Source organism: Stegostoma tigrinum, chromosome 12 (assembly GCF_030684315.1).
Source record: "Stegostoma tigrinum isolate sSteTig4 chromosome 12, sSteTig4.hap1, whole genome shotgun sequence".
NCBI classification, from domain to species: domain Eukaryota; kingdom Metazoa; phylum Chordata; class Chondrichthyes; order Orectolobiformes; family Stegostomatidae; genus Stegostoma; species Stegostoma tigrinum.
Genome location: NC_081365.1, coordinates 61,120,628 through 61,140,513, shown reverse-complemented (window position 1 = coordinate 61,140,513; position 19,886 = coordinate 61,120,628). Strand labels below are relative to the sequence as shown.

At 39.9% G+C, this 19,886-nt stretch overlaps 1 protein-coding gene across 3 annotated transcripts in view; it reads right to left on the bottom strand.

Annotated features, from left to right (window-relative positions):
- c12hxorf58 (chromosome 12 CXorf58 homolog) overlaps positions 1-16,903 on the bottom strand; it is a 32,298-nt gene extending 15,395 nt beyond the window's left edge. The window contains exons 1-3 of one of the 3 annotated variants that reach the window (XM_048541169.2): positions 16,542-16,903; positions 12,934-13,067; positions 7,715-7,814 (exon numbers count right to left, since the gene is read on the bottom strand). In XM_048541169.2, coding sequence (XP_048397126.1) covers positions 7,715-7,814; positions 12,934-13,067; positions 16,542-16,550 — 243 coding nt within the window. In that variant the 5' untranslated portion in view covers positions 16,551-16,903. Of the gene's footprint in view, positions 1-7,714; positions 7,815-12,933; positions 13,068-15,811; positions 16,428-16,541 lie in introns of those variants that run through there. The other 2 variants (XM_048541167.2, XM_048541168.2) reach the window with 2 other exon arrangements.
- Between the last annotated feature and the right edge of the window lie 2,983 nt (positions 16,904-19,886).

The following is a 19,886-nucleotide window of genomic DNA, read 5'->3' as shown; positions in this document are numbered from 1 at the left end:
TTTCCATAACAATATGTTGAACAAGGCTGGTTATGATGAGGCTGCATCAAAACATTACAGATCTGTAGTGGTGTCAAACAGAGTTCTGTACTGGTACTGATACCTTTTGGCATATTCTTCACTGCTGTTAAGTGCCTTCAGATCCTTTACTTGCATAGCAGACTTAATGGGAAGCTCTTCAGCCAAGATTGCCTGAGATCCAGGACAAAGATGTGTCTACTGCTCTTCAGAAAATTGCTCTATGCTGATGATGATGCACTAATGTTCCACACCAAAGGAACACCTTTAGCAGCAAGCGGACAGACTCTCTCACACTAGCCCAGAGTTTTGGTTTGGCCATCAGCATCAAGATGACAAACATCAAGTTGCAGTCTGTTGCTATGCCACCATCTATCAGCCGTGACAAGGTTATCCTGTAGGTTGCTGATGGCTTCCTGTATCTAGGTTCCATAATCAACAAAAGTCTGTCACCTGATGCTGAAATCAGGGCTGCACTATTATGTCCACGCTGAATATAAAATGCTGAACAATAACCTGAGTGAGAACACCAAGCTGCTCATCTACCAAGCTGGAGGCCTCAACACACTCCTCTATAATAGTAAGGCCTGGACAACATATACCCAGGTAAGAGAAAAGACTGACCGATTTCCACTTTTGCTGACTCAGCCCTATCCTCAGCAATTCTTGGCAGGAAAAGAAGATCAACTCAAAGGTTCTGGTGCATGCTGAGTAAACCAACATACTATCAATGACATTGCAATGACATGGCTTGCCCATGTTCACTGGATGGATACAAACACACAAATTAGAAGCTGCAGCAGTCCAATCAGCCCATAAGGCCTGCTCCACCATTCTGATCTGATTACTCCACGTACTTGACTACTGCTGAGAACCTTTCGTACCCTTGCTTCTCAATAATCTACTACCTCAGAAAAATGTTCAAGTTACCAAAGTGTGGAGCTGGATGAACGCAGCACACCAAGCAGCATCTTAGGAGCGCAAAAGCTGACGTTTTGAGCCTAGACCCTTCATCAGAAAAAAAATGTTCAAGTTGTCTGCTTTACCACCTATTGAGGAAGACAGTTCCAAAGACCTATGATCCTTTGTGAGAAAACAAATTCTTCCTATCATTGGTTTCAGATGGGCAATCCCTGATTTTTTTGAAGCGATCCCTAGTTCTAAATTGTCCCTCAAGAAGAAACATTCTTTCTGTATCTCCCCGGCAAGACTCTTCAGGATCATATATGTTTTAATCAGCTTGCCCTCTTCCTCTTCTAAACTCCAGTGGATATAAGTCAAGTCTGTTCAACCTTTGCTTATCAGACAAGCTGCCAATTTCAGATATTAATCAGTAAACCTTCCGTGAACTGATTCCAAGAAATTTACATCTTTCCTTAAATAGAAACCAATACTATACGTCGTACTTCAGATGTGGTTTCACTACTGTCCTATACAGGTGAAGTATCGCTTCCCACTTGTGTATTTAATTCAGCAAGGTAGCTTCAACCGCTTCACTGGGCAAAGAATTCCACAGATTGATAGCCCTTTGGGTGAAGAAGTGCCTCCTGACCTAAGTCCTACATTTGCTTCCCTTTATCTTGAGGCTATGCCTCCTAGCCCTAGTTTCACTTGCTAGCAGAAACACCTCCCTCCTCAATCTTATCTAATCCCTTCATAATCTTATATGTGTTTCGATAAGATCTCCCCTCGTTCTTCTGAATTCCAATGAGTATAATCCCAGTCTACTCAGTTTCTCTTCATAATCCAACCCTCTCAACTCTGGAACCGACCAAGTGAATCTCCTCTCCACTCCCTCCAGTGCTAGTATATCTCTTCTCAGGAAAGGAGACCAAAACTGCACACAGTACTCCAGGTGTGGCCTCACCAAGACCCTATACAGCGGCAGCATAGCCTCCCTGTTTTTAAACTCCATCCTCTAGCAATGGCAGACAAAATTCCATTTGCCTTTTTAATTACCTGCTGCACCTGCAATCCTACTTTTAGCGATTCATGCACAAGGACAGCCAAGTCCCTCTGCACAGCAGCGTGCTGCAATTTTTTACCATTTAAAACATTGTCCATTTTGCTGTTATTTCTACCAAAATGGATGACCTCACACTGATCAACATCGTACTCCATCTGCCTGACCTTTGCCCACTCACTGAGACTATCTATATCCCTCTGTAGGCTTTCTGTGTCTTCTGCACACTTTGCTCTACCACTCACCTTAGTGTCATTTGCAAATTTTGACACACCACACTTAGTCCCCATCTCCAAATCATCTATGGAAATTGTAAACAATTGCGGGCCCAACACTGATCCCTGAGACACACCACTAGCCAATGACAGCCAACCAGAAAAACTCACATTTACCCCTACTCTTTGTTTTCTCCTAGTCAACCAATCCTCTATCTATGCCAATACATTACCTGTAATACCGTGCAACGTTATCTTATGTAGCAGCCTTTGGTGTGGCACCTTGTCAAATGCCTTCTGGAAATCCAGATACACCACATCCACAGGTTCCCCATTGTCCACCATACAAGTAATGACCCCGAAGAATTTCACCAAATTAGTTAAACATGACCTACCCTTCATGAACCCATACCGGGTATTCCCAGTGGGACAAGTTATGTCCAGATGTCTTGCTATTTCTTCCTTAATTATAGATTTCCCCACTACCGAAGTTACACTAACTGGTCTATAGTTACCTGTTTTTCGTCTACTTCCTTTTTCAAACACTGGCGTCACATTGGCTGTTTTCCAATCTGCAGGAACCACCCCAGAGTCCAGTGAATTTTGGTAAATAATTACTAGTGCATTTGCTATTTCCCCCATCACCTCTTTTAGTACCCTGGGATGCACTTCATCAGGGCCAGGAGACTTATCTACCTTTAGCGAGAACCACTAAAGTAAACAATGCTTTTTAGGGTTTCTTTTTTAAAGAGGTTGGAACAATGAAAGCAGCTTGAATGGGAGTGGCCAGTTCTCACAAAACAGGGTTTCTAGTTGTTTTCTGGCTGTAGCATCAGAAGCTGTTTGGGGTCGCAGAGAGTTGGAGTCTTCGTGAATCATTTGTTGCTCCTACTTTCTCTGAAATCTCTCTCAATGTTGTTTCCTCCTGAATTGGAAAACAGCATGTGAAAAATCTGTGTCTGAATTTGCCTTGTTGCTAAGGAGGTGTTTATGGGATGTTACTATATTGGAATAGTTAATTAGGATTGGGTACTGTATCTATTTTTCAGTTCAGTTTTCTAATAGTTAAGTTATTCTAAATTCCCCATTTTGTTATTGGTATTTTAACTATAGTGTTTAAAAGTTTTTGTCTTGCTTAACATCGAGTAGTTTGACCAGTCACATCACATCTGGAACACACACTTCACATCTAACTTTAAAATAAGAAGAAGCTTTAAGAAGAAGCTAGCATCTGGGCTACCCACACAACACATTTTGAGGAGGTCTGGCCTGGTCCTTAACACAGATCATTTAGTTTCCCTGATACCTTCTCTTCATCACTAGACTCACCTCTTTTCCCTGACTCTCTTGAAGTTCTGGTATGCTGCTTGCTTCTTCCACTGTGAAAACTGATGCAAAGTACCTATTCAGTTTCTTTGCCATTTCTTTGTTGCCAGTTATTATTTCTCCAGCCTCATTTTCCTGTGGTCCAAAGTCCATCTTGCTTTGCTCTTTCTTCTAATATATCTAAAAAAATTCCTTGCAGTCTTCTTTTATATTACTGAGGAGCTTACCTTCATGTTTCATCTTCTCCCCATTTCATGCTTTTTAAATGGCTTCCCAATCCACTTGCTTCTCACAAATATTCACCACATTGTATGTTTTTCCTATTGTTTTTATGCTGACTCTGACTTCCCTTGTCAGCCATGTTTGCTTCATCCTCCCCTCAGTATGTTTCTTCCTCCATGGGATGAATGTCTGCTGTGCCTCCTGAATTACCCTCAGAAACTCCTGCCATTCCTGCTCCATCATCTTCCCTCCTAGGCTCCCATTCCAATCAACTCTAGCCAGCTCCTCTCTCATGTCTTTGTAGTTTCTTTTACTCAATTGTAATACTATTACATCTGATTCAAAATATTCCCTCTCAAACTGCAGGGTAAATTCTACCATATTATGGTCACTGCCCCTTCGACTTCACACTAAGGTGCCTTATCAAAACTGCCTCATTACACATCAGTAAACCCAGAACTGCCTGTTCCCTAGTAGGCTCCACCACAAGCTGCTCCAAAAAGCATTATACACATTGCATGAATTCCTTTTCTTGGGATCTACTACCTACCTTATTTTCTCGGTCCACCTGCACATTGAAGTCCCCTGTGATTATTGTAGTAGTGCCTATCTTATATGCCTCTTCTACCCCATAGAATCATTGAATCATAGAATCCTACAGTGCAGATAGAGGCCATTTGGCCCAGCGAGTCTGTGCTGACCCTCTGGAGAGCATCTCTTTTCAGAGATTTTTCAGGATTAAATTCTATTTGTCACTATTCAGCTATCTGATCAGATGGCCTATAACATCCTGTAATCTAAGTCTTTCCATCTTACTATTTTCCACACACCAATTTTCATGAGCATACCTGCTATATCTCTGACACTAATGTCTAGCCTACTAACATACATAACAAACGGCAAAGGAATCAGCACCAAACCTTGTGGTATGCTAATGGACACTGGCATCCAGGCACAAAAACACTTGTCACCCATCTCTCTTTCCTTCCTGCCACTAAGCCAATGTTAGATCCAGTTTGCCAAATTGCTGTGGATCCAATGGGTTCTTTGCTTCTTCACCAGTCTGCAATACCAGACCTTATCAAAAGCCTTACTGGAGTCCTTGTAGACTAGATCAACTGCACAACATTCATCTACACACCTAGGCACTACCCTGAAAACTTCACATTTATTAGACACTATCAGCCCTTACAAAACCATGTTTTAACTTGTGTCTCCAAGTGGTGATTAATGCTGTTTCTCAGAATTTTTTCAATAGTTTCCTACCACAGATTTTAGTCTCCCCTGTTTAGAGGAGGCTGCATTGTGAGCAGAGAATACAGGTGACCGAACTGAATGAAGTGCAAGTAAAACCACTGTTTCACCTGAGATGTGTCCCGGGGGCTGCAGTTTCCTGGATTATCTCAACCATGCTTCTTGAATAATGGCATTACATTCCTTATGTCATCTTCACAATTCACTTTTCTAAACATCTTTATATCATCAGCAAATTAAGTTACCATACATTCAGTCCCTTCATCCAAGTCACTTATAAAAACTAACAAGGTTACACTCCAGCACTGATCCTTATGGCACACTACACACAGTATATCTCACCAATCAGAAAATGACTTATTTACACCTACTCTCTGTTTCCTGTTATCCAGGCAATCTACCCACGCCAATATGCTAGCCCCACGCCATGAGCTTGTATTTTCCACAACATTTGGTTTGGCACCTTAACAAATTTCTTCTGAAAATATCGGCAGAGTATATCCACCAGTTTCCCTATGACCACAGCTCATGTTACTTCCTCAAAGAACTCTAATAAATTGGCTAAACATGATTTCCTCTTCTAACTTGTCCGAATACTTTGAACTTTTCTGTCTGCCCTACTGATAACATCTTTAAAAATAGCTTCTACCAACTTTTGATATGACAGATATTATGGTAACTAGCCTATAGTTTCCTGTAGAGAGGGCAGGGCAAGAGACATTGGCTATGTGATTGCCATCAGGCTAGATTTTTATTCAAGATTTTTATAGAATTCAAATTTTGCCATCTGCCGTGGTGGGGTTTGAATCCATGTCCCATGTATCTCCTCCTCCCTCTATCGAAGGCCCCAGACACGTATTTCAGGTGAAACAGTGATTTTACCTGCACTTCATTCAGCTTGGTCGACTGTGTTCTCTCAATGCCCCCAATGCAGTCTCCTCTACACAGGGGAGACTAATTGCAGACTGGGTGACCACTATGCTGAATACCTAAGCTCTGTCTGTAAAAATGACCCCTAGCAAGCAGCTGTGTTCCACTTCAATATATCACCGCACTCCCATGCCAAAGTTTCCGTCTTGGGCCTACTGAAGTTTTCCAGCATGGCTCAACACAGGCTGGAGGAACAACACTTAATTTTCCACTTAGGCACCTTACAGTTTTCAGGACTCAACTTTGCGTTTAACAATTTCAGAACTTAAACATCCTCTCCCTTGTCTGTTCCCTTTCCAAACACCCCTAAGGTCATGTTCATTATGGGTTGCTCTCTGCACAGCCAACTCATTTTCAAACATTTACTCTTTGGTTGGCAGCCCAGCTAGCTATTATTTCTCTCTTGGTTTAACATCAGCAATCTCTTTGTTTGCTGTCTCTTTTTTTTGTCTTTTTATCTCTGGGCATTGTCTCCACGCATTTTATTCCCTCCCACCTAAACCATTACATACCAACTTCCCAGCTGTCTTCAGTTCTGACAAAGGGTCACTCGTCTTGAAACATTAACTCTGTTTCTTTCTCCACAGATACTGCCAGACCTGCAAAGTTTCTCTCATACTCTCTGTTTTGGTTTCAGATTTCCAACATCTGCTGTCCTTTGCTTTTACCTCTAGAACATTAGCATGGAGTTCTGGATTTCTGGTTCAGTAACTTTACCACTATGCACTGCACTCACTTTGAATGTTTGTGAATTATGCACATTCTCAGCTCAATATTTTCCTTTGTAGCAAATGCAGCAGAAACCATCATACTATACCTGAATAACTGTAGGCGGATCTTAATACAGAAGAGATCATCACAGCTCAAGTCAAAAAGCGTCACAAGGTAGTGTCATAGAGTCATACAACAGTGAAACAGCCCTTTGGCCCAATCCATCAATGCCAACCAAGTTTCCTAAACTGAACCAAGATAACAAAGTGTGAAGCTGGATGAACACAGCAGGCCAAGCAGCATCTCAGGAACACAAAAGCTGATGTTTCGGGCCTAGACCCTTCATCTGATGAAGGGTCTAGGCCCCGAAATGTCAGCTTTTGTGCTCCTGAGATGCTGCTTGGCCTGCTGTGTTCATCCAGGTCCACACTTTGTTATCTTGGATTCTCCAGCATCTGCAGTTCCCATTATCACCTTCCTAAACTGAACTAGTTCTATTTGCTTGCATTTGGCCCATAAACCTCTAAACTTTTCCTATCTAAGTATCTGTCCAAATGTCTTTTGAATGTTGTAATTGTACTTGCCTCGAAAACTTCTTTTGCCAGTTTGTTTCTTATATGCATCACCCCTTGTGTGAAAAAAATGTCCCTCAGGTTACTTTTAAATCTTCCCCCTCTCACCTTAAACCAATGCTGCCTATTCACCTTATCTATGTCCCTCATGATTTTATACACCTCTATGGGGGACGCCTGTCAGTCTCCCACGCTCCAGGGTAAAGGTCTCCACCTAACCAGCCTCTTCTTACAATTCAAACCATCTAGTCTTGGTAACATTCCTGTAAATCTTTATTGCACCTTTTGCAGTTTAATAACCTCCATCTTGGAGCAATGCGATCAGAATTGTAACGAGTACTCCAAACGAGGTTATGAGAGGCTACAACTACATGAGAATTCCTCACGTGAATGTTCGTTATCAGTGAACAAAACATTCAAGCAATGGATAGAGAAAGAAAAAGAAACTTCTTTAGTTCTCTGTTATTAACAGCCTCTACAATGGATTCTGATTTTGAACTTACTGCTGCACAGATTGTGTGCTTGAGGAGGCGAAATAGCTGTTTATTTCTGTAAGAACACCACGATCTTTGTATAATTTGAGCTGCAAAATTTTGATCAGTTCTAAAATGACAGAAAGTAGAGATCAGCTGCCACACACTGGACATTACTTATTACATCGAAATGAACATCAAGTCGAGGAATTTACATAATACAGATAAGGAAATGGTTTAATTTGTCTGGTGCAATTAAAGATGTTTTCTTTTATTCAGTAAATGGGATATAAATATCACTGAAGGCCAGTGTGTACTGCCCACCCCTAAGTGCCCATGCAAAGTCAGTGGTGAGCAATCTCCTCAAACCACTGTAGTCCACGCGGAACATCCACAGAGCTGTTCAGTTAGGGAGTGGGCAGATTGGACTTCCAGGATTTTAGCAGTGAAGGAACAATGAAAAGTTTTCAAATCAGGAATGGTATGTGACTAGGGGGATCTTGCAGGTGGTGGTATCTCATATGTCTGTTGCCCTTGTTCTAGGCAGTAGAGGTTGTATATCGAAAGGAGCCCCAGTGAGTTGCTGCAGCTTGTCCTGTAGATGGCACACATTGCTTCAACTCTGCCAACGCTTGAGGAAATTAATAATTAAAATTGCAGATAGTGTGTCAATCAAGCTTTGTTTGGCATTGAGTTTATTGTATTGTTGTTGCAATTGCACTCATCCAGGCAAGAATTCATTATTGATTTCTTCTCACCCTCACTCATGGCTCCTCATTTTCTATTAGTTCGGAAAGGATAACCACAGGATTATCATTTTTTTTATCCTATCTCGAAAACACATTGTATGAGCAAGACAAATGTAAATAGCAAAACACAGATATGGTTTAGAAAATAGAGTTGTCTGTTATTCTATTCATGTTTATTAAGGCTATACACCACTATTAATAACATAAAAACAAAATTACTCCTGACATTTCGGTAGGTCAATTGATTTACCCGTTTTAGTGTGGGCTGGAAATATACAAAGCTGTCTGGCTGAAGGAATCAATCACTCCTCTGAAGCTAACTGTCCAGCAGTCTAAACATTCAATGTCACACTCTGATATGAGTGGAGTTGTAGTTCGGTATGTGTCTTTTTGCCAAACCAAAAACCTTTGCTTTGACTACCAGATTTACTTCTTCACTCCATTCCTATAAGTGTGTCAGCTGTGATTCCACTGGTATGTGTGAGAGATTGCTGCACTGTCAGAGGTATTATTTGTGAATGAGATATTACATTGAGGCCCAATTGCCTGTTCAGACTGTTCTTCAAAGAAAGATAAGGAAATAATCCCTAGTTCCCTGTCAGTATTTATTCCCTCAATCAAAATCATTAAAACAGATGAACTACGCATTAAATAAAAACCTAAAGAACTGCAGATGCTGTAAATCAGGAAAAAAATGAAGTTGCTGAAAAAGCTCAGCAGGTCTGGCAGCATCTGTGAAGGAGAAAACAGAGTTAACGTTTCGAGTCTAGTGACCCTTCCTCAGAACATGATCTAATCATTATCTCATTGGTCTATGTGGGAGTTTGTTGTATGTGAATTGGCTGCCCTGTTTTCTGCATTGGAAAGCTATGTTCCAAATGCTTCATTTTCTGTAGTGTGTTTTGAAACACCTGGTCATCACGAAAGGTGCTATGGACATACAAGTTGTTCTTTTCTTAAGAAATAGAATTACCTCATTCTATAAGGCATTTTGTAGACCCTGGTTTCAATGAACTTCAATTTATGAACTTCAGACCCCACTGTGGTGAGTTACGATGCAGATGTCAGGTGGTTATGAAGTTATACAGCATGAAAATAGACCCTTTGGTCCTACTCGTCCACGCAAGACAGATATTCTAAATTAATCTAGTCCCATGTGCCAGCATTTGGTGAAATCCCTCTAAAGTCTTTCTATTCAAATACCCACTCAGATGTGTTTTAAATGTTGTAATTATATCAGCTTCCACCACTTTCTCTGGCAGCTCCTTCCTTACACACGTCACCCTCTGTGAAAATGTTACCCCTTAGGTCCTTTTTAAATCTTTCACCTTGAACCCTCTGGTCTGGACTTTCCCAACCCAAGAAAATAACCTTGGCTATTCACCCCTATCCATGTCCCTCATGATTTTATAAACCTCTGCAAGATCATCCTTCAGCCTCTGACACTCCAGGGGAAAAAAGCCTCAGCCTATTCAGCCTCTCCATATAATTTAAAAGTCCCAGCAGCATTCTTGTAAATCTTTTGTGCACCCTCTCAAGTTCCACAACATCTTTCCTAAACAAAGGAGACCAGAATTATATGCAGTATTCTAATAGTGGCCTAGCCAATGTCCTATCCAGCCACAACATGACATCCAACTCCTATACTCAATGCACTGACCAATAAAGGCAAGCATTCCAAATGCCTGCTTCACCACTTTCAAGGAGCTATCCACTTGCACCTGTAGGTCTCTCTGTTCAACAATACTATCCAGAGTCCTACCTTTAACTGTGTAAGTCCTGCCCTGGTGCAACACCTCACATTTATCTGAATTAAACTCCCCCCGTCATTCCTCAGCCCATAGACCTATCTGATCAAGGTCCCATTGTACTGTGAGATAATCTTCTTCACTGTCCACTATAATTTCTATTTTGGTGTCATCTGCAAAGTTACTAACCACACCTTCTATATTCACATTCAAATCATTTACATAAATGACAAAAAGCAATGGACCCAGTGCCGATCATTGTGGCACACTGCTGTCACAGGCCTCCAATTCAAAAAGCCACCCTCCACCACCACCCTCTGTCTCCTACCTTCAAGCCAATTTTGTATCCAATTGGCTAGCTCCCCAGGATCCCATGTGATCTAACCTTACAAATCAATCTACCTCGTGGAACCATCTTGAACGCTTTGTTGAAGTCCACATAGAAAACTTCTACCGCTCCGCCTTCATTGATCTTCTTTGTCACCTCTTCAAAAACCTCAATCATTAGTGAGACATGATTTCCCACACACAAAACCATGTTGACTATCCCTAATCAATCATCGCCTTTCCAAATGATATAGATCCTGTCCCTCAGAATGCCCTCCAACAACTTATCCATTACAAACATAAAGCTCACTGCTCTCTAGCTCCTTGGCATTTCCTCACAGCCTTCTTAAATAATGGCACCACATTAGCCAGCCTCCAGGCTCTGGCACCTCATCCGAGACTGTCGATGATACAAGTATCTCAACAAAAGGCTCAGCAATCTCTTCCCCAGCTTTGCACAGTTTTGAAAAGTACCTAATTAGCTCCTGGGGATTTATCAACATTTATGCATTTTAAGACCTCCAGCATCTCCAGGTCATGTTGTGGCTGTACAGGACATTGGTTAGGCCACTATTGGTATACTGTGTGTAACTCTGGTCTCCTTCTGTAGGAAGGATGTTGTGAAACTTGAAAGGGTTCAGAAAAGATTTAAAAGGATGTTGCCAGGGTTGGAGGGTTTGAGCTATGGGGAGAGGCTGAATAATGGGCTATTTTCCCTGGAGCATGAGGGGAGAGCTTATAGATGTTTATAAAATCATGAGGGGCATGGATAGGATCATTTGAAAAGGTCTTTTCCCCTGGTAGGGGGGAGGGTCCAGAACTAGAGACCATAGGTTTAACATGAGTGGAGAAAGATTTAAAGGGGGCCTAAGGGGCAGCCTTGTGGAGGCCGGTACAATTACAACATTTAAAAGGCATCAGGATGGGTATATTAATAGGAAGGATTTAGAGGGATGACAGCAAACGAGACTAGATTTATTTAGCATGTCTGGTCGGCATGCGTGAGTTGGACTGCGGGGTCTGTTTCTGCGCTGTATATTTTTATGACTCTATAACTCTTCAGTAATATGAGCTCTTTTCAAGACATCATTATTTATTTCCCCAAGTTCCCGAGCTTCTCCACTGTAAATACTGACATGAAATATTTGTTTAGTGTCTCACCCATCTTGCTGAGGGAGGATCACTTTAGTGCCTGAGATAATTTACTAGCAGAACAGTATGCTGGTGAGATAATCTATTCTTTGGTCTGGTCGTGATCTTTTTCTCTCCCAAACTCCTGGTTGAGAAACCTGTTTCACTTTTCTCATTTTTGATTCTACTGTACAAACCTGCCTATTCTCACAGAGATAGTAGGAACTGCCGATGCTGGAGAATCTGAGATAATAAGGTGTAGAGCTGGATGAACACAGCAGGCCAAGCAGCATCAGAGGAGCAGGAAAGCTGTGAAGAAGGGTCTAGAGGTGATGGTTCAGGTCTAGACCCTTCTTCACAGCTTTCCTGCTCCTCTGATGCTGCTTGGCCTGCTGTGTTCATCTGACTCTACATCTTGTTATCTCAGATTCTCTAGCATCGGCAGTTCCTACTATCTCTATGAGAATAGGCAGAATGGTCCAAACCCGAAATGTCAGCTTTCCTGCTTGGCCTGCTGTGTTCATCCAGCTCTACACCTTGTTGTTGCCTGTTCTCTTACTTCCTTTGCAATTCATATGTCCTCTATAGCTCATTGTATACTTAATTTTTAATTGCTAAAGATCGGTATGATAGGTCGGCACAACATCGAGGGCCAAAGAGCCTGTACTGTGCTGTAATGTTCTATGTTCTATGCTTTAATTAGGTTGCTAATATAATTTTTCTCATGCAACCATCTGAGAATTTTCAGATATGTGCTCTAAACAATTTGATTTCCTCTCACTCGTGTGTGTGTTTCATTTGCCTCTCCTTTATTCTGTTCTTTTTAAGATAATACTCCTTCGTAGTGCTCACCAATTCTGTCGAAGGAGCACCATATCTGAGCATCACACCTCAGGAAGGATCTTTAGCTTTGAACATAAAGTAGCATGGATTTACCGAAATGCACACCAAAGACTAAATCCAAGTTTGCAAGACATTAAGGGGAACAGACAGGATTGACAGTTAGAACCTATTTTTCTGGTTGGGGAATCTGAGACTAGATGACATCTATGAAAAATTACAGCCAGATCTTTCAAGAAGGATGTGACAAAGTGATTTATCATTACAAGCAATATAACAGATGTATGTTTTTTTCTCTGTGTGAGAGAAAACTGTTTTTGTATTAACCCAAATATTTATTTATTCTCTTCTGGTATTCTATTGGTATTATTTATGTTAAGCATAGAATAGCCAAGGAAAAGAAACATATGAACCATTATAAATTGTTAATGGAAAATACTAGTAGATTACTTACATATCTGATTTACGTGGTGTTGTTTCTTTGTTATTCTGAAATAAGAGATCACTTTGCGGTGACGGATGCAAATGTGGTGAACCTTTACTTTCCAACATAACAGGAATCATTATTACTATGCTGTCAAGATCATTCTGATGAGACAAAAACAAGTTAAAGTAATTATCTCATATTTACAGGCAGCATCATTATTCAGTAATACACTTAGAAAGTATTTGAGCGTCATCAAGCTGTATAAGTACTGTGTAATAACTAGGCGCTGGATCATTTTCATATCTCACTGCATTTCACAAGAGAAATTTCCTATGTTAAAAGAAATCATCTTTCAATTACAGTAGGTCAAAGATGTGTTCATTTCAGTATTTTTTGTATTGAAAGTATTGGTATGAATAATTCAACAGAAGTAACAGGTATACATCAGCTAGAATCAAGTATTGCTTGTAATTAAAAAGTTAATTAAAAGCAGGTTATTCTTAAAATGTTCCAGGGAAATTGTGAACCTATTGGATTGGTCAGCATTTACTACTCAATCTTGATCATTTTACCGACTTAAAGAGTTTCTGTGACCTTCATACAAAGAGAGGCAAATATCACCTATTCTTGTTATCTTCTATAAAGGGTAAGGTAATCCATTATGGCAAATTCACCATGTACAATAGTTTATAGATTTTCCAAATTAGAATCACAATAGCAAGGACTGAATGATAAATGGTACATTCTTAAATATTTTCTATTTCACAGGTCCATTCCAGCCAAATATCTGTCTTATAGGGATCACAGAAGCAGAATCTTATTGAAGATGAGATAGTATTCTTGGCAAGACTTGACTGGGGACAACATTAGGTCTCCGAGGTAATCTGATATTTGAGCTGGTACATCTGTAGTGCTTGAGGATGTAGTTAATGATGATTTTCTGATCAGAATGAATGATATTACTTCAAGGAAGATAGATCAATAGTTGAAAATCATTCCCAGCTAACAAGCTCCAGATAAACGTGCAAAATCATTCTGAAGGCTCAAATTGGAACAACATGTAGCAAACTGGTTCCCTATTCTTTCTTTCTGAAAGGTGATTATAAAACAGCTGTTAACAGGTAGTTGTGCCTGCATCAGAATGAAAAAAAGTACTTGACCAAGCAATCAAACAAGGCTACAAATACTGGAAGTTGCAGTTACAAAGTTGTTTGTGGCTTTAGTTAGGGGATGTTTTGTACAGTGACGGGGTCAAAAATCTGATTCAGCAGAACAGGCGGAAACAGGTATGAGAGGCAACCATTCATTTGACGATTTAAGAGAAAAACGAAATGCTGGAGATGGTGCACCGGTCTTAAAGGACAGTGGAGTCAAGATTGGGCTTTTGAGAGGGAGGTTAGGACTGTGGTTTCAAAAGTGAACAATCAGTACCTTAATAAAGGTGTAATATTAGTTACATAACTATTAATAAGCATTTGGTAATATGTTGGCTCATAAAGGACAGTCAAAACAAATAGCTTTTTTAAAACTGGGTTTACATAAACAATATTGACTTTTGCACATGAAACATAATTTTGAATCCTGCTATTGATACAAGGTTAAGCAATGCAGCAAACACTGAGAAATGTAAAGTACATATGTAAAGCATGCAAGATTTGTGGATTTGGGTGGTAAGTGACAAATGTACATTTGTTACAAGTGTTACATTTACAATTTTTAAAATTTACTTATACGTGACATGAGAGTAGTGTTTGCAAAAGCAGGATTTAATGCCCATCCTTAATTGGGGAAGTTAGGAACAAACTACTGCAATCTATGTGGTATTACATAACACCCACTTGTCTCCCCCTGTATTGGTTCGATTCAACCATGTCATTTACTTGGCCATTTCAGATGGAAGAGTCAACTGAATAGTTGTGGGTCTGGAGTCACGTGCACATGGAATTCTTCCACTGAAGCACATTAGAGAAGTAGATAGATTTTTATGACAATCTAGTCTGAGCTGAAATTCTAGATTTATTCATTAACTGAATTTAAATTCCAATTGCTGCCATGGTGGGATTTGAACATATGATTCCAGAGAACTTCTCCAGGTCACTGGATTGCTTAAACACTATGCTACTGCTACCAATAACATAGTTTGGAAGGATAAAAGATGAAGGGTGCAGATGAACAAATAATCTAAGGATTCAAATACAGAATTTCCTGAAAGTGAATTAAATCATGAAAATTACCAACTGCATTTTGGATTTTACATAGAAAAGTGTAAAAAGTAGAGAAGTGATGACAAGTTTACCCAATGATGTGGAGGTGACGGCGTTGGACTGGGATAGATACAGTCTCGAAGTCACACAACACCAGGTTCTAGTCCAACAGGTTTACTTGAAATCACAATTTTTTGGAGCGCTGCCCCTTCAACAGGTGAAGACTTCATGGACCAAACAAACCCTATGGACGAAGCCACCTCATTTGTGGTGCAAACTTCATTATTCTATTTATGGATGTTTCATTTAATTTCAATATTAAAACAAATATTGTGTGGAATGGCACTCAAATTTAATCTGAAATTATCAATTGTTATCTGAAGTTAAAATAGTTGTGGGTATTGGGATATGTGGGTTTATCTGTTCTAACATGCAGACTGACTGCACTGTTATCATCAGAAATGGATGATGTCAAAGGCTTTCCTAATTCTGTGGGATGTCAGTGAAAGGTAAGGCATGTCTTCACCCTCTTACCAATCACTACGTGGTCCAAAAAAGGAATAGTGGAAATAAATTGTGAAGGTGTAAAGTTTGTACCTTCCTTGATTTCAAAGTTTTACTAAGTGATCATGTTGCTTCTTGTTTCACAATTACGATGATGCCACTCTATTTTTTCAAATACATTGACATTTCAGACATACCTCAATGTAGCTTGATCACTGAGAGCCGGCCGGGGCTGGGTTTCCCAGTGAGTGGGTTTTGGTGCTCCCACTCCACACTGAATACCCCGGGGATCCCTCTCTCTCTCTCTCCTTCCCGGAGCTGATCTCCCTCAATTCTTCCTTAGTAATTATTGGTTCTGGACAAATCAGTAAAACTAAAAAGGACGACACCCAGCTGGGGGATGAAACAAGCTGATTACTCGTTTTAAACAAATTGTTCCCGACTCTAGCAGGCTGCTAACAGCGGCGACACATCCTCAACCCGGAGTGATCCTGAACCTGAACCCAGAGTAATTCTGAATTTGAACCCGAAATGATTCTGACCCTGGAGTGACCCTGAATCCAGAGTGACCCAGAGTCTGATCCCGGAGTGATCCTGAATCCGAACCCAGAGTCGTTCTGAATTTGAATCCTGAATCTGGAATGATCCTGAGTCTGATCCCAGAGTGATCCTGAATCTGAACTCGGAGTGGCCCTAAACCCGGCGTAATCCTGAGTCTGATCCCGGAGTGATCTTCATCCTGATCCCGGAGTGATCCTCATCCTGATCCCGGAGTGATCCTGATCGTGACCGAGTCTCTGGCCTTCCCCGAGCGCGGAAACCAGTGACAGCGTCACCGTTACCAGGCAACAGGAGAAAAGCGTGAAGTGAAGATAAAGACATTGAGGGACAAATGGAACTAAAACAGAAATTGCTGCAGCAACTCACCCAAAACATTAACTCTGCTTCCTCTCCCAGGTGGTACTAGACTTCGGTGTTTCTTCTGCAATTTCTGTTGTTGTATAATCTCCAACAGCCGCCATTCTGTGTTTTATTTGAGTGAAATGGAACTGGAAAAAGTGAGAGAGGGGAGACGGTGAGGGAGAGAGGAAAGGTTGAGAGAGGAGAGAGTGAGTGAATGAGGGGGTGTGAGGGAGGAGACGGTGAGAGAGGAGAGAGTGAATGGAATACGAGAGGGTGAGTGAGGGAGAAGGGGAGTGAAATGGGAGAGGATAAATGTGACAGGAAAGCAAAGAGGGTGCCACACAGTAGGTAAGATGAATGCGGGAGAGTGAGAGAGATGAGAAGAATGTATTCTTCCTGGGGTTGATTGATGGCTCGTCTCATGTTCCTCTGCTCTGGTCAAGCTGGAGTGCAACTCTATCTGTTGGAACATTGGTCAGGGAAATTTGGCATGTACAACTAATCATTTTTATTTTTTTTAAAAGGCACCAGGAATACAGAGTAAATCAATGTGACACGTTTCATTGAATGAATTAATTTTGCAAGAATACTTTTAACATATTTGAAAATAAAAGGTCAATTTCATTGTCTCCTACACCTAGAGCAGGAAGTTTATTGAATTCATTCAGAGTCACTTTGACAGTGACATTCACCTAAGGATTCCACCCAGGATCAGATCTGGCACTTTTACTTTTAACATCCACAACTAATCATCTTTCACTTCATCCACTGAATCGGATGTTCCACAGTTCTTGAAAGAATTAATAACATTTGTGCGTTAATAGCATGCCACTGTCTGGCGGCAAATCGTCGAGGGTTGGGGATGGGGGTCTGGGGTAGACACAGGCATGCATAATTTCCACACGTTTTTCTTTCTCAGTCAATTATCTATTCCACTCAGCATGAATGGCTCGTTGAGGTACATATTTCAAGGCTAAACTAAAGTCATTAGACCCTGTGCTTTAACTGCAATTTGGATTTTATTTCTTCACAAGTGCAACTTGATCCATCCGTTATATGGATTATACATTCCACACGCAATTAATTATGTTCTTTGCTTAGCCACACGAGAGCAAATGGAAAAGTTCACATACTACTCTTCACATCTTCTCAGGTATTACAATATATCTCAAACTTGTTGAATGAGCAGTATCTGTTTGGAATTTAGAACTTATCAAGGAACACGTCAATAAGCTCAAAAGCATTCAGAACACAGCACCAAAACTGATCTTGGGTAACATATCAAAACTTGGACATAAACAGATAATATATCCCCATTGAAAGGCAATAAAAGCTCTGTGTAGACTTCATTAGAAAACTCTTAAAATCCCACCTTCCACTTTCACCACCTCGTGTTACAATCACACAAAGTAAATGTGCAAGAGAATTACGGAGAAAATACACCATTTCACAAACAAGCTGTAGATCAAAAAGACTGCCCAATTCCCATGATCAATGGAATACAAAAAGCAGACTTTTCATTTTTATTTCATAAATTATGCATCATATTATACATATTTATATACAATCATAACTATACAACCCTTTAATATTTTAATGCCTATCTATAACAATGTTATGAAGTAAGATTTGTTTCAACTGTACTGCCATTACAATTCAGCAACTGCCACCATTAGGAATATGAAAAAAAAATTCCACAAAATGCTTCTATCCAATCATCATGGAAACATACAAAATCTCCTGAAGAGAACTTGATTTTTAATATGATTTTGCATTTGAAAATTACTTTTGATTTTCATTTCATGCTATTGGCCAGAACCATAAAGAATCTTGTATTGCATGTCTTGTTATTTTCACTTGAACTGTTTTTGCACGTTTTCATTCCACAGCTTGATTACCAGGCATATCAAAACTCAGGCATTTCATCTCTCAACGATGTAAGAACAAGACAACAGTTTCTGGTGCTCTCCGATGAAGAATTGCTGGGAATTGGTGATTTTGGTTTCCAGGTCTTTTAGAAGCCCAAGTGATCTTGATCTTCTGCTGCAATACTAAATATTTTCATGACCTAAAGCAACCATACTAATTCAATGATGCTCTGAAATCTTCACTGGGCTCTTTGTTTATTTTGGTCCACTTAATGCACATTGCATTGCAGAAGTACAATCATTTTGAGGATTTTCAAGGACCCATTTTAATGCACATTTCTCAAGAACAGGCCAATCGTAAGTCCAGGTTCGTGTAGCACATTTGTTCTTGGGTACTTTCTTCACGATGGATTCTTCCTCCTTTCATTCTCACACCAGTTTTTCACTAACACCACATGACCTATGTCATCATGGCACAGTTACTGTGATGATCTAGCTACTGCAATGACTTCCAGATTGAAATTAGCTTTGCATTTCATTCATTTTGCATGAGGACTCAGTTCTGTTTATCATTCGCCACACACAAACTGCTGTGTGTACTTGTGTCTTAACTCACATGCAAACCTTTTTGGCAATGCAACCCATATTGGCCCCTTAATCCCATGTTCAAATTTATTAGGTGAGTAAAACTTTTTTTTTTCTGAGGCACAAAACAAAAGTCAACTCCTAATGCAAATATAGCATTTCATAGCACAGAAATTCAATCATGGCGACCTCATTTATATGTCACAATCTATGGTATATGATGTTGGCTGTTGATGATTGCAATCAAATTTCTCTGTGTTAACAAGTAATTTATTATCATAGATTTGACCACAGCTCCTTAGTTCCAGGTAACAATTGTGGTTGATTTTTGAATATCTTATTTGATCCATCTGTATAGGATTTCAGGGTTATTAACTACCAGATAATGCAACAGTACCTCCAGATAAATATTTGGGTTCCACTACAGACAGCTTTGTCTGGTTTCTCAATAAGGATCAGTGCTACTCGATTGTACCAGTAACTTTTATAAATTCTGCATCATCTGAATTAAATTTATCACATTTTCAGTATATTTGGATTCCAGTCATGCCCTCAATTATTTTCATATTTACTCATTATTAATATTTTCAACCATATTGCTAAAATCAGTTCAAATTCAATGCAATTACTCTACATTACAAAAGCTTCTGGTGCAGATTAATGCATGTTAAAAATATAAAACATACGCTTAAAGCTCTTCTCCTTAATGCTATGATACAGGTTTGATGATGACATATTTTATAATATGCTAAGAAATCAGGCACCTGTGTATTCAATAGCTTTGTAAGCAATTTATATATTATAACTTTACATTCAATAAATTTATAGTATTTTAAGCTTGTAGGTCTTGAACATTCTATTTGTATTCCACAACAGTTGGACTCTTCTTCTAAATACATTTGCGAGCATGAATAAA